Source organism: Castor canadensis, chromosome 10 (genome assembly GCF_047511655.1).
Source record: "Castor canadensis chromosome 10, mCasCan1.hap1v2, whole genome shotgun sequence".
NCBI lineage: Eukaryota > Metazoa > Chordata > Mammalia > Rodentia > Castoridae > Castor > Castor canadensis.
The window spans coordinates 147,156,122-147,168,432 of NC_133395.1; the positions used below are offsets into that span (position 1 = coordinate 147,156,122).

At 45.0% G+C, this 12,311-nt stretch overlaps 1 protein-coding gene across 1 annotated transcript in view; it reads left to right on the plus strand.

The window, feature by feature from the left end:
- Window positions 1-11,279, plus strand: part of LOC141411552 (thioredoxin reductase 3-like) — a 35,839-nt gene extending 24,560 nt beyond the window's left edge. Inside the window, exons 7-11 of the mRNA XM_074044573.1 lie at window positions 1,038-1,153; window positions 1,892-2,117; window positions 5,769-5,864; window positions 8,373-8,507; window positions 8,701-11,279. Coding sequence (XP_073900674.1) covers window positions 1,038-1,153; window positions 1,892-2,117; window positions 5,769-5,864; window positions 8,373-8,507; window positions 8,701-8,763 — 636 coding nt within the window. The 3' untranslated portion in view covers window positions 8,764-11,279. The remainder of the gene's footprint in view (window positions 1-1,037; window positions 1,154-1,891; window positions 2,118-5,768; window positions 5,865-8,372; window positions 8,508-8,700) is intronic.
- Window positions 11,280-12,311: the final 1,032 nt, after the last annotated feature.

The following is a 12,311-nucleotide window of genomic DNA, read 5'->3' on the forward strand; positions in this document are numbered from 1 at the left end:
ATAGAGATCGTTTTGATGAACACAAGCGTGTTCCATTGGAGTTATAAGAGACAGTCAGCTGTTATCCTCAGCAGCTGGTTTATCTGCGTATTTGGCTTTGGAGCACAGTCTGAGGTCATCTTGAGAAGGTTTAGATGATTTTGTAGTCAGTGACACCTCACTCAGAAGGTGTGAGGTGGTCCATTTAACACTGCCCGTTTGCATCTTTCTGGGTCAGTCTGAATTCCATTTTTCACAAGAAACAAGGCAGAAATGCAAGTTAGTTTTATTTCTCAAACTGCAATTTGCCAGGCACTGAAGGTTGAACAAGCCAGTCATTCCCCAGCCAAATGCTTTTTCTCTGTGGGGCCTCATGTAGGGAATCAGTGACTCCCCAGTCGCCAACTCAGATCAGGCTCTTCCCCTCCACCCGCAGCCTGCCTTGCTGTCTGTCAGGACCCTCCTGGGCAGGCCCTGGCTCTGGGCTGCCTGCCCTCCATCCACTGATCCTGCCAACAGACTTGGTTACTGTTGTTGGTATTTGAGTGTTTCTGCAGTATGGGGAACAACCACTGTTGGTTCCCCATAGCCTAAACTTCTAGCATGGCACGAGGGCTTCCCTGATGCCTAGAGTCTGTTCATTTCACCTCCAAAACGACCCTGCTCTCCAGTGCTTTTGGCCACTTGCTGTTCCCCAAACCCAGCTCTTCGTGGGCCTGCCTGCTGCTCTCTTCCAGGCTCCACTCCTCTCCATCATCTCACCTTCCTCATCCCCATTTGAAGGCATCCCTGACTGGCTTTCTGCCCTGCTGCCTGACCCCCATGATGGTGCCTTGATTACCGTCTTATGAAGACGTCTGTGTTCTGTGGTGGTGTGTGTCTCATTGCACTATCAGACGTCTATGTTCTGTGGTGGAGTGTGTCACATTGCACTGTTGTGTTTTGCACATGTGTTATTCCTTTGAATGAGTAGCCCCATAAGGATGGAGCTTTTTGCCCAGGGTGTCTGATTCTCTAGTGTTTATTGAATAAATGATGCTTACTTTGCTTTCTTCAAGGCAACCAATAAAAAAGGACAGGAAAATTACTACACTGCTGCAAAATTTGTGATAGCAACAGGTGAAAGGCCACGCTACTTAGGAATCGCAGGAGATAAAGAACACTGTGTCACCAGGTAAGAGTAACTAGACCATCTTAACTTTAAAAATTGCACGTTTATATTTATTTGCTCCCTGACTTACTCCACAGAAGTTTGATGACAGAAGTGAGCGTGATACAAGACACTAAATAAAGTAATGACACAAAGAGAAAATAGGATTAGGTAAATAAGATCAGTGGTAAAGGTTTTGCTGAAAAAATGCAGTTTCTAGGTAATTGCTGGAAATTACCTGGGAATTTTGCTCTAAACTTGCCACAGGCCAAAGGAAAGGCGTAAATACCATTAGCTTTAGGCTTTAGTGTCCAAGGGTAAAAACAAACCAGATGGTCAGGAAGAACAGGGCTCTTCTTAAAACTGATGGGTGACAGCATTTCCCCAGGACGGTTAAATAACATATGGAATAAGTCCATATAATGTCTGCAGATTTTCTGAGCAGAGTCCTGGTGAGAAATACATTTTTCATTGCACTGTTGTTTGGGTGAACACACACATACACACACACCACAAACACACACTCCTCCAAAACAAACAGCAGATTTTCTTCTTATCAGTATAGCATTTTGTTCTATTTTCTGTTTTGAATAGTTTGCTTGTGATCTAATTTGATTCTGAAAAACCTGAGGTAGGCTTCCTTCTCTGCATTCTCCCCACAGTAAACTCAAGGACAAACTTGCAAAGGTTGTTTCTTTTAAGGGTTCTTCATTCAGACACCAAGCATTGCCCAGGCTTTCTTCTTTTCATCTTGTCTTTCAGCGATGATCTCTTTTCTCTGCCTCACTGCCCTGGCAAAACGTTAGTGGTGGGCGCCTCTTACGTCGCGCTGGAGTGTGCTGGATTCCTCGCTGGCTTTGGCTTAGATGTCACCGTCATGGTGCGTTCAGTCCTCCTTCGTGGCTTTGATCAAGAAATGGCGGAGAAAGTGGGGTCCTACATGGAACAACATGGTGTTAAGTTCTTAAGAAAATTTATCCCTGTGATGGTAAGTCTGATTGACATTTGGAATTCCTTTTATTTTCTTCCTTACTCTCTCTTTAACTTCTCAGTTTTACCCCTCCTTGCTTTCATTTCATTAGATAAATTCGTCTGCTCTCAAATAGTGTTAAAAGCATAAACTCACTCCCAAATGTACAAAAGTAACTTCACATGTCCCCTCCTCTGGATGTTGGAGGAGGTGTCCTTGCTCTTCTCAAGGCTGAGTCCCCCCCCCATCCATCTTCTCTCACAGTTTCTCTCCTTTCCAAGGACGCCCCATCTTCAGTTTGTCTTCTTTCCTCTTACTCTCTAGTACATCTCATCTTTAAATAAACGAGGCCTCTCTGCTGTTCTGACTGTAAAAACCCTTCAATGTACTCTGCTTCTGATTCCTTGCCTCCTTTTCACTGGTAGCAGATGCTCTGCTACTGCCATCGCTCCCTCTTCTCTGACACTACCTGTCAGGAAGTCCCGTGGTCATATTTCTGCCCTCATCTTACTGGGGCTCTCACAGCATGCAGTGAAATTAAGATTTCTCTGTTTGAAGTACTCTTCTTCCAGCTTCTGTGGCCCCACAGTTTGTGGTTCTTTCTGTCCACACCTACTCCACCGACAGACACTGTGCCAATTAGTTTGTGTGCTGCTCCCCTCTCTTTACTGAGCCTGTCACCTGCATGATCTTCTTTAGGTCAATAGCTTTAAGTCTTATCCGAATGCTGAGGGCTGGCTGTCAGAATTACAGCTCCTGTTCAGGCAAGGAAAGAGTATGGAAAGCCACAAGAGGAGCACAAGCTCTCACAAAGGCAAACCCTCAAGGAATCAGATGGTGATTCCCAGCAAGGTCGGTGCACTTCTTACAGAGGTTATCCTAGGTTCTTCTGTGTCTGTATGGAGTGCACATGGGGTCTGCTGCTGGTGTATAGAAATGCTGGTTTTGGTATTTTGTTTTAATATTTGGTAATCTTGTGAAAGCCTTATTTAATAATTTATCCTCAGATTATTTTGGACTTTCTGTGTATACATTCATATTATTTCTGAATAATAATAGGTTTGTTTCCTCTCTTCTACTGTAATTTTTTTTTACATGAGTACACTAGATAGGACTTCCAGTACAATGTCAACAAGAAATGGCAAATGCAGGCATTCCTGCCTGGTTCTCAGTACCAAAAGGAAAGTTTCAGTGTTTTGTTATTAAGGAGTAATATTTTCTGTGGGGTTCTGGTGGATACTCCAGCTAAGGTGTATTTTTTTCCTATGGTTTGTTAGCTAAGTGGTTTTTGTTTATTTTAAATTAGGACAAATGTTCGGTTGTGATAGTGCTTCATGCACATTGATCTTTTTTTGCTTTACTTTGTCAGTGTGTTGAATGGTTTTCTAATGCTCAGTTGACTTTGTATTCCTGGTGAAAACCCAGTTTGGCAATTTAGAGTTGGTTATTTAGGACTTTGAGTTACAAGTATCAAGTTTGTATAAGGAAACTCAGTCATTTTAAGATTGTTTGAGAACTCAGGAGTAAAAATGTATCCAGGAACTAGGAACTGGAAGACCACCTCAAATTTCATTTTTCTCTCTTGAGGTTTGTGTGTCTGTCTGTGGGTGCACACATTCATGTTTCTGTTTCTCTGGACATTCTCTTTGCCCCTGGAATGCACGCAGCAACTAAAACAGGGCCTGTCTTCTGCTCTCACGGGTATCCAGTCATTCTGGTCACAGAGGAACTGACTGACTGGCTGTTTCTTAGTCTTAATTCCACAACACGGGTTGATCTGTGGTGCACCAGGCCAGTGTCCACCTTTTAGTAGAAGAGCTTAATCCATTCCATTCGGTGTGATGATGGGTCAAGAAGGATTTGCCTTTGTAAGGACCCTATTCAAACATGACTGCATTCTTGGTTAGCAGCAGGTTTTCAACACCTGAGCCATAAAGGTAAGTAGTGAGTGAATTCAGCCAAGTTGCATGATTTCAAGTCAACACATAAATGACTGTCTTTTTATACACTTGTAACAACTATGCAAACAATTTGATTTTCAATAGCATCAGAAAGAATAAAGTACTTAGTACTAACTTTAGCCTCGGAGGGGAAACTTGTACCCTTAAAACCTTAAAAGGTTGAGCAAAGAAATTAAAGAAGACTTAAATACTTAGAAATACATCTCATGTTCACCAACTGGAAAACTTAATGTTGTTAAAAAACAGGATTGATTCAGGGTTAGTACTTAGCAAATTATGTCTGTGACAAAACAAGGTACTTTTTAATCCAATAGAAAATAAAAATTGGTTCATGAAAGTCAGGTAATCAAAGTCACTATCTGGCTCGGTTGTGAATAACTCACTTTAAAAAGGAACAGCTTTTTGAGATGTAATTTACATACCATAAAATCCATACAGGTAGTTAGTAATTCTCCTGTTCAGTCATCACCACAGTCAGTTTTCAAACTTTTCCATCTCCCCGAAAAGAAGCCCTGTGTCCATTGGAGGTCACTCATTGTCCTCTCTTGGGCTCCAGCCGAATAGACTGACCTATTGTGGACATTTCTTACGCACGGAATCTTTCAGTGCTTGTTCTCTTGGGACTGGCTTCTTTCCTTAGTGCACCATCTTCAAGATTCACATTGTGGCAGGTGTCAGTATTTAGTTTCTTTTTATTGTGGAATCATAATTAGTTGTAAGTAATGGTACATCTTATTTATGCACTGCTAAGTTGGACAATTTGGATTGGTTTTACTCTGAGCGTTCACGTGTAAGTTTTCATGCAGACGTGATGCTATCATTTCTCTTGGGTGTGTACCTAAGCATAGAATTGCTGGGCTACTGGGTGACTGCCAAAGCCAGGGAACTCATGGAGAGACCAGGAGGTGGAAGGGGCAAGGAGGAATTCTCTCTGAGCTTTCAGCCCTGCTGGCTTGGTTCAGATTTCTGACTACCAGATCTGTGAGAAAATGCATTTCCTTTTTTTTTTTAAGACACTTAAGTTTATAGTAATTTTTGAGGAAACTAATGCACCATCCTCGTGTTTTCTCATGCTGACTTTGACCTTCATTTCTGTAATGACTAATGAGTGATGTTGAACACTTCTTCAGGTGTTGTTAGCCATTTCTGTATCTTCCTCAGATAAATATCTATTTAGATCCTTTGTTCTTTTAAAAACTATTTTGCCTTTTATTATTGAGTTATGAGAGAGAGAGAGAGAGAGAGAGAGAGTACGTGTGTTGCTCGGATCAAACTCAGGGCTCATGCATGGTAATCACATGCTGTACCACTGAGCTACATCCTAGGTGAAGTTGTAAGAGCTCCTTGTGTATATTCTGTGTACAAGTCCCTCATTAGAAAGATGATTACAAATTTTCCACATTGTTGGAGCTGTCTCTTCACATTTTTGATGCTGTCCTTTGAGACACAAAGTCATTGACTTTGCAGTGCAGTTTATCATTTTGCCAGCTCTTCTTTGATGTCCCACTTAGAAAGCCATTTCTTGTCTTTACTTCTAAGATTCCAAAATCATTTTAGGAGGCTTTCTTGTTTTTTGGGTGTATTGGAGTTTGAACTCAGAACTTTACTCTTGCTAGGCAGGTGCTATACGTCAAGCCACGCCTCCAGCCCTGAGGGACGGTTTCCTAACGATAATCTTGGCCTTTTTCTCTCTGTTCTTGTCTTCTAGGTATACCATACATTGTTCTGGCCTCTTGAGTGGACAGTAGCCGGCAGAGACAACAATACTTGCTACGCAAAAATAATCTGTAACAAATTTGACAGTGTACGTAGTATGACTGTGTGCAGTAATTTTATTCCTACTTATTTATTGCTGCTGCGGGTTGAACTCAGGGCCTCGTGTTTGTGAAGCATGTGTTCTACCACTGATCTACATCCCCAGTCCAACATGATGTCATTTTAGGATGTGGCTTTTATTCCCGTGTGTGGATTTTTATGATGCTTTTAAAGGCAGCTTTCAGGACGGGATCTCCTGCAGTGTTGTCAGTAATATGTTTGCAGAGGTGGACAGCAGCAGGTTCTTTTGGGCTCACCAGTACCTCTAGATGCGTCACTGGGAGTGTCTCCCAGAGCCATCCCTGTTGCGCAGTGGTTCGTTGGTAGTTTAGAACTACAAAGGTGAATGTGTTGTCATCTCGCAGCACAGTGAGTGGGGTGCGTCCACGTGTCTTATGAAGAGACCGAATGTGTGTGGAAACTTTAGGAGAGGCTCACAAGAGAAGTCGGGAAGAGCCGGTGCTGACGGAGCGAGGCTTTAAAGACACCTGCTCCACTGCACCCCATTACTGAGGAGGGAGCAGCTCGTGGACGACTTGCTTTGTAAAGAGTAAACGAGTGGAGAAAGCCGTGCAAAGACTTGGTTCCTCTCTTCTTAAGAGTTTATAATCTGCTGCGGATGCAGCTCAGTGGTAGGATGCTCACCTGCCATGCACTAGGCTCTGGGTTCCATGGCCAGCATCACAGAATATAAACAAAAGTTTATATTCTATCGGGGCAAATAAAATTTATAAACAGATAATATGAGCAGTAACCACCGATGTTTACATGACATCTCCCCAGTAAGGAAGTCATTGTCTTGTTTAATTCTCACGTGTCTGTGTATAACAGAAAACACTATCCCAGCCACCAGCCAATTAGCTCGGGCTCGGTAGCTGCACTTGCTGCGGGGCAGAGTTGGGGACATTGGTCACTGTGGCCTTGACACACTGCCGAGCTGGGACAGGCTCTCAGCCATGTTCCCAAGGGCCAGTGTTCATTGTGGTGGCTGCGTTCTTAACTGGGGGCAAGATTTTGGAGGTTAAAATATCAGGCAGTTGTGAGCAGCTGCTGTCTTGACGAGAGAGGGCTGGGGTCACCTGTCACCAGGTCCCCTTGCCCACTGCCCATCCTCCATCCTAATACCCATTTATTTCCTCTGTGTGCAAGAGTGTGTGTGTGTGTGTGGCTGGAGATTGAACCCAGGGCTCAGTAGTCCACCTCTGAGTCACATCCCCAGCCCCGATGTGCTTTTCTCTTATTTAGTTTGTTGTTTAATCTCAATTCCATTGTACCTGGGTACGTTTTGACATTTACAATATATCATACTGAATTGACCCCCTCCTTTAAATCCCTTTATCTCCCCATTCTTGGAATAGTTTCAGCAGGTCTGATTTTTCCATTTTCATACATGAGCACATCATATTCCACCATATTCACCCTCCTACACCCTTTCCTTATATCCTCCTCCTCCTTCTGATGGTACCAACCCCCAGACAGGACCTGTTTTACCTTCCTGTCCTCCATTTTTGAAAAAGAGACACCGGATGTCCATTTCTTGAGTGTCAGCGTTACACTTATAAAACAGAAACATTTTATTCCAGCTACCTGGAAGAAGTCGTGAACGAGGTTGCCCTGACACGGGACCTGCCTCCATTTTCAGTGATCAGCGGAGGTTTCACAGACATCCTCGCTTTTCTCTGGGCCTGTCCCCACCCTGTTCTGCTTTGCTGTAGGATGCAGTGCCTCTGATTCCAATTCAGCACCCTTCGCTGGGCCCTGGCAGCTGCTGCACTTTTCACCCCAGCCCAGTGGCACCTGCTCTTGAAGCTCCCCGCTGAGTGCCCCCAGCAGATGTTTGAGGCTCTCTGCTCTGACCCGTGGCTCTGTCCAGCGTCTGCTTAGGGAAGATGTGGACTGGTCCTCTTTCTCTTCACCTTCTTTCTGTACACTTTTACTGTTGAAGATCAAAACGACAACAGACGGCCTTGGGCTCACTGTTAGCACACTTGGAACCTGACTGCAAGTCCTGTTCCCGTTGCAGTGGGTCTGCCCCTCACCCGCACCCGGACCTCCCCGCGTGCAGCGCTGGGCAGTGGCCCTGTTCAGCCTCTTGGTCTCTGCTGAGTGTTAGGTGCAGGGTGCCTCGCTCACTGGGCTGGCAGTCTCTGACGTTCCAATACAACTTACTCCTGGACGAATTCAGATTTGTTGTTTGGCGTGGACCATTGTCTGAGCAGAAGTCAGAAATGTGCATTATGCTGCTGAACTCCTCCACGCAGCGGGCACATTGCTCGTTCAGCAAACCCGAGTGCACGTTGACGCTAGATGTGCGTTTGCTGGCTCGTTGAACAGTTCCTGCTGTGCGCTCTTAAGTGGCGATGCTCTCTGCTCAGTTCCACATTAGAGTTCCTTTCCTGTGGGCGATGCCAGAAGTTTTAACTGTGAGCTTGCAGCAAGTAGAATCCTGCTCAGACCGTTAACCGACAAGGATTCTCTTTGCTTTGTTCCCATGCAGGATCGGGTGGTAGGATTTCATGTTCTTGGACCGAATGCTGGTGAAATTACCCAAGGATTTGCAGCCGCAATGAAATGTGGGCTCACGAAACAACTGCTCAGTGACACCATCGGAATCCACCCCACGTGTGGGGAGGTAGAGCAGGGCTTTCAGTGGGCTTCCACTGGTGTGGGTTGCAAAGCTATTTTAAATCATTGTCAGAGATTTTTTATTAGTTATTGTTCTATTTATCTTAAACAGCAGTGTAAGTGTAACATTCTGAACGTGTCCTCTTAAAGCAACAGTAACGTCTAATGTATATTTGCTGTGTCTTCTTCCTTGTGAACAGGTATTCACAACTTTGGAAATCACCAAGTCATCGGGCCTAGACATCACTCAGAAAGGCTGCTGAGGCTAGCCCTGCTGCTGTGGGTTTTCCTTGTTACATTCTCAATTCTTTGAAAGACATCTGCTGGCACCCAGGACCAGTGCAGGGCTTTCCTCCCCAGCCCAGAGACGAGAAGATGGACAAGGAGACAGCAGCAGCAGGCACCTGTGTAGCCTCAGCTGACGGCAAGCAGCAGGTAGACTGCGTCCTTGACGCCGTGGTTCGCAACCCGTGGAGAGGTGAGCCAAGGCTGACTCTTGACGTCAGACTCGAACTTCCCTCCAAGAGACCTTTGGATGACACAGTTAACCTCAGTTAACTTTCTTGCTCACTGGCGTTTTCCTGCCTCGTGTTGTTTCATCATTTTTCAGTTGTGGAACTTTAAAAGGTGTTTTCCCAGCCTGTGGGGCTGGAGTGCTCTGGGCCCATGGTGTCTGGGGGGACGCACTCCACAGTTGGCTGCAGAGGACCAGGTGCATCAGAAAGCTGCGTGCACTGTGGGTTTAGGCAACTTTACCATCCTTTCTAACCTCCTGTCAGGCTCCACCTTCACACATTTCCTGATGGCAGACCCTTGCAGTCATTCTCTTACGAGTATTTGTAGATGGGAGGAACATCTCCGTGAGAAAAAATACTTAAACCTCTTTTTCATGTTACCTTAAGGGCAATATTAAAAATGCTTCAGTACTGTATTATGTGAAATCTAATTTCAAACTATTGAAAATGGTCCTGTCACAATCTCCACCTTACCTCAAATCTTAAACAAAAATTAACCTCGGATGGATTATGTAAAACTAAAACTATGTGACTTCTAGAGGGAAATGTAGGAGAAAACCTTTACCATCTGGGGTGTAGACAAAGATTTCTTGGCATCTAAAAATCCTGATTCATAAAGAAAATAACTACAAATTGTTCTTCATTGGAATTTAAAAGTGTCTGTAAAGAGAGCATTTAGAAAGGGAGGCAAGACACAGATGGGGTGAACTGTTTGAGATATTTAAAACACAGGGCTGTATTTGAGAATTCTTACAAGTCAACAGAAAGAAGGTAGCCCAAGTGAAAAATGGGTCAGAGCTGGGCACCAGTGGCTTACACCTGTAATCCAAATTACTCAGGATGCAGAGATTAGGATTGGGCAAAAAGTTTGCGAGACCCTATCTTGAAAATACCCAACAGAAAAGAGACTGGCAGAGTGGCTCAAGTGGTAGAGCACCTGCCTAGCAAGTGTGAGGCCCTGAGTTCAAACCCCACTACTGCAAGAAAAAAAGGTCAGAGATTTGAGCAGACACTTTGCACTTAGCCTATAAAAGTGTGCAGTTGGCCAAATTAGCAGCATAAAAAGATCTTAGCATGGTTAGGTGTCTGGGGCTTCAAAGTAAAGACAGACAGCACTACCGCCCATCAGAGTGGTGAGATTCAGACTGACGATGCAGTCAGTAAGAATGCAGAGCAACAGAAGTTTTCTGCGTTATTGGCAGGAGCTGAGAGCACTGTGGCAGTTCTTGATTAAGTCAGACAGATCCTCAGCATATACCTCAGACATTTAACGTGGATGTGAAAGGCAGCTTTACCATTACAGCCCCAAGTGGAAAAGAACCCAAAATGTCTGGCAGAAGGTGACTGAATAAACCAAAGTGCAGCGTATCCATTCAGCCAAATTGTACTGAGCAGTGAGAACGACAGAACCACTGACTAATGCAACAACACAGGGAAATGTCAAGATCTTTATGTCACACAATGACACCAGGCCAAATAGGTACGTACCACTGTATGTTCATGTGTGTGTGTGAAATCTAGAAAAGACCAACATATAGTGACAAAAAGCATACCAGTGACTGCCCAGGGATGTGCTTGGGAAGGGACAGAGGGGACATCTTGCAGTAATAGAAAAGTTCAATGTGTGGATTTGCAGCAGTAGCTACAGGAGTGTATGGATTTGCTGATTCATCAATCAATCCGAAATAAAAATCTAAAAGAAAAGGGGGTACATCTGTAGTTTGGATCTTAAGTGTCCTCCAAAGGCTTGGTTTCCAGGGTGGCACCATTGGGAGGTGGTGGAACCTTTGAGAGGTGGGGCTGAGTGAGAGAACATTAGGTGATTTGGGGTGTATCCTTGAAGGGGTTGTGGAGCCCCAGGCCCTTCCTCTTCCTCTGCTGCTTCCTGCAGTGAGGTGAGCCATGGGCTCCACATGTGCTGCTGCCATTGCCATCTGATACCCACCAGAGCCTCAGAGCACTGGGTCCATCCAGTCATGGACCAGAACCTCTAAAACCATGAGCCAAAATAATCTTTGTTTTTGTAAGTTAATTATTGTGGGTATCTAATCATGGGGATGGAAAGCCGACTCTGGGCCTTCCATCCAAATTTTCAAACCAAATTTTCATCAATACTCCAAGTGTTTGTTAACAATGGCTCGATGGCAGGCCCCAGTTGGGCAAGATGTGTGTACAGCTAGTGTACAGGAAGTGCAGACGTCTCCGTGTTTCTAGCAAAGTGGCCGAGAAAAGGCTGAATCAAGGGAGGTAAGAATCCAGATAGAGGAGCAGGTCAAAGGATGTGTGTGTGTGGCTGGGTGCCAGTGGCTCACGCCTATAATCCTAGCTACTCAGGAGGCAGAGATCAGGAAGATCATGGTTCGAAGCCAGCCTGGGCAAATAGTTTGCAAGACCCTATCTCAAAAAAAACCCTTCACACAAAAAAACAGAGCTGGTGGAGTGGCTCAAGGTGAAGGCCCTGGGTTCAAGCCCCAGTACTGCAAAAAAAAAAAAAAATATTTTGTGTGTGTGTGTGTTTGTGTGTGTGTGAGAGAGAGAGAGAGAGAGAGAGAGAGAACTGATGCTAGAGTGTCTGTGTCTCAGAACTGGCCCACTAGTCATTGGATTTTACTAACTCTTCTGATCAGTCAGTATCTCATTGGCACGGATAGACTGTTAGAGATCACTGGGGTGCAGCCCTCTGGTCCCCATGTGATGCTCCTCTGCGTAAACAGCATCTAGGGAGGGATTGTGGCATTAGCTTCCAGCAAGATTGGCTTCATTTCTTTCACTGGAGCCACCTGCTGTGGGCTTCTGTGTGTGGTACCAGGTCACCCGTACCCCAGGCCACCAGATCACTTACCTCCTTGCATTTCCCCAGGCTCAGGCAATATGAGATTGTTGCCACTGGAATGAAGAGCTCAGTTCTGTTTCTCTTTTGTCAGGCTACTACTAAATGAGCCAGGGAATTTAAATTTTCTGCCCTAGGTATAGAAGCAAGGTGGTGGGTTTGAACTTGTTTGCTAGGTGATGTCAGGGCTGTGCACATCCCAATATGGTAAGTAAACCCAGCACGCTGTGACTTTGTTGCCCAAATTGTCTTCTTAAAACACCAGTGCTCCCTCGCTGTGTCTCCTCTGTGTGATGCTGATGACCGCGGATTTCTGAGTTGTCCCTCCCTTGGAGGTTGCCTAATTATGGGGCTTCTGCGCTGTTTAACTTGCCTTCATCGCTTCTGTTCAGAGAGCACCCTGAACCCTGTGGTGATGTGACAGGGTGGCGTACACAGGGCTTCTCAGCTTTAAGTAGGAGCCAGG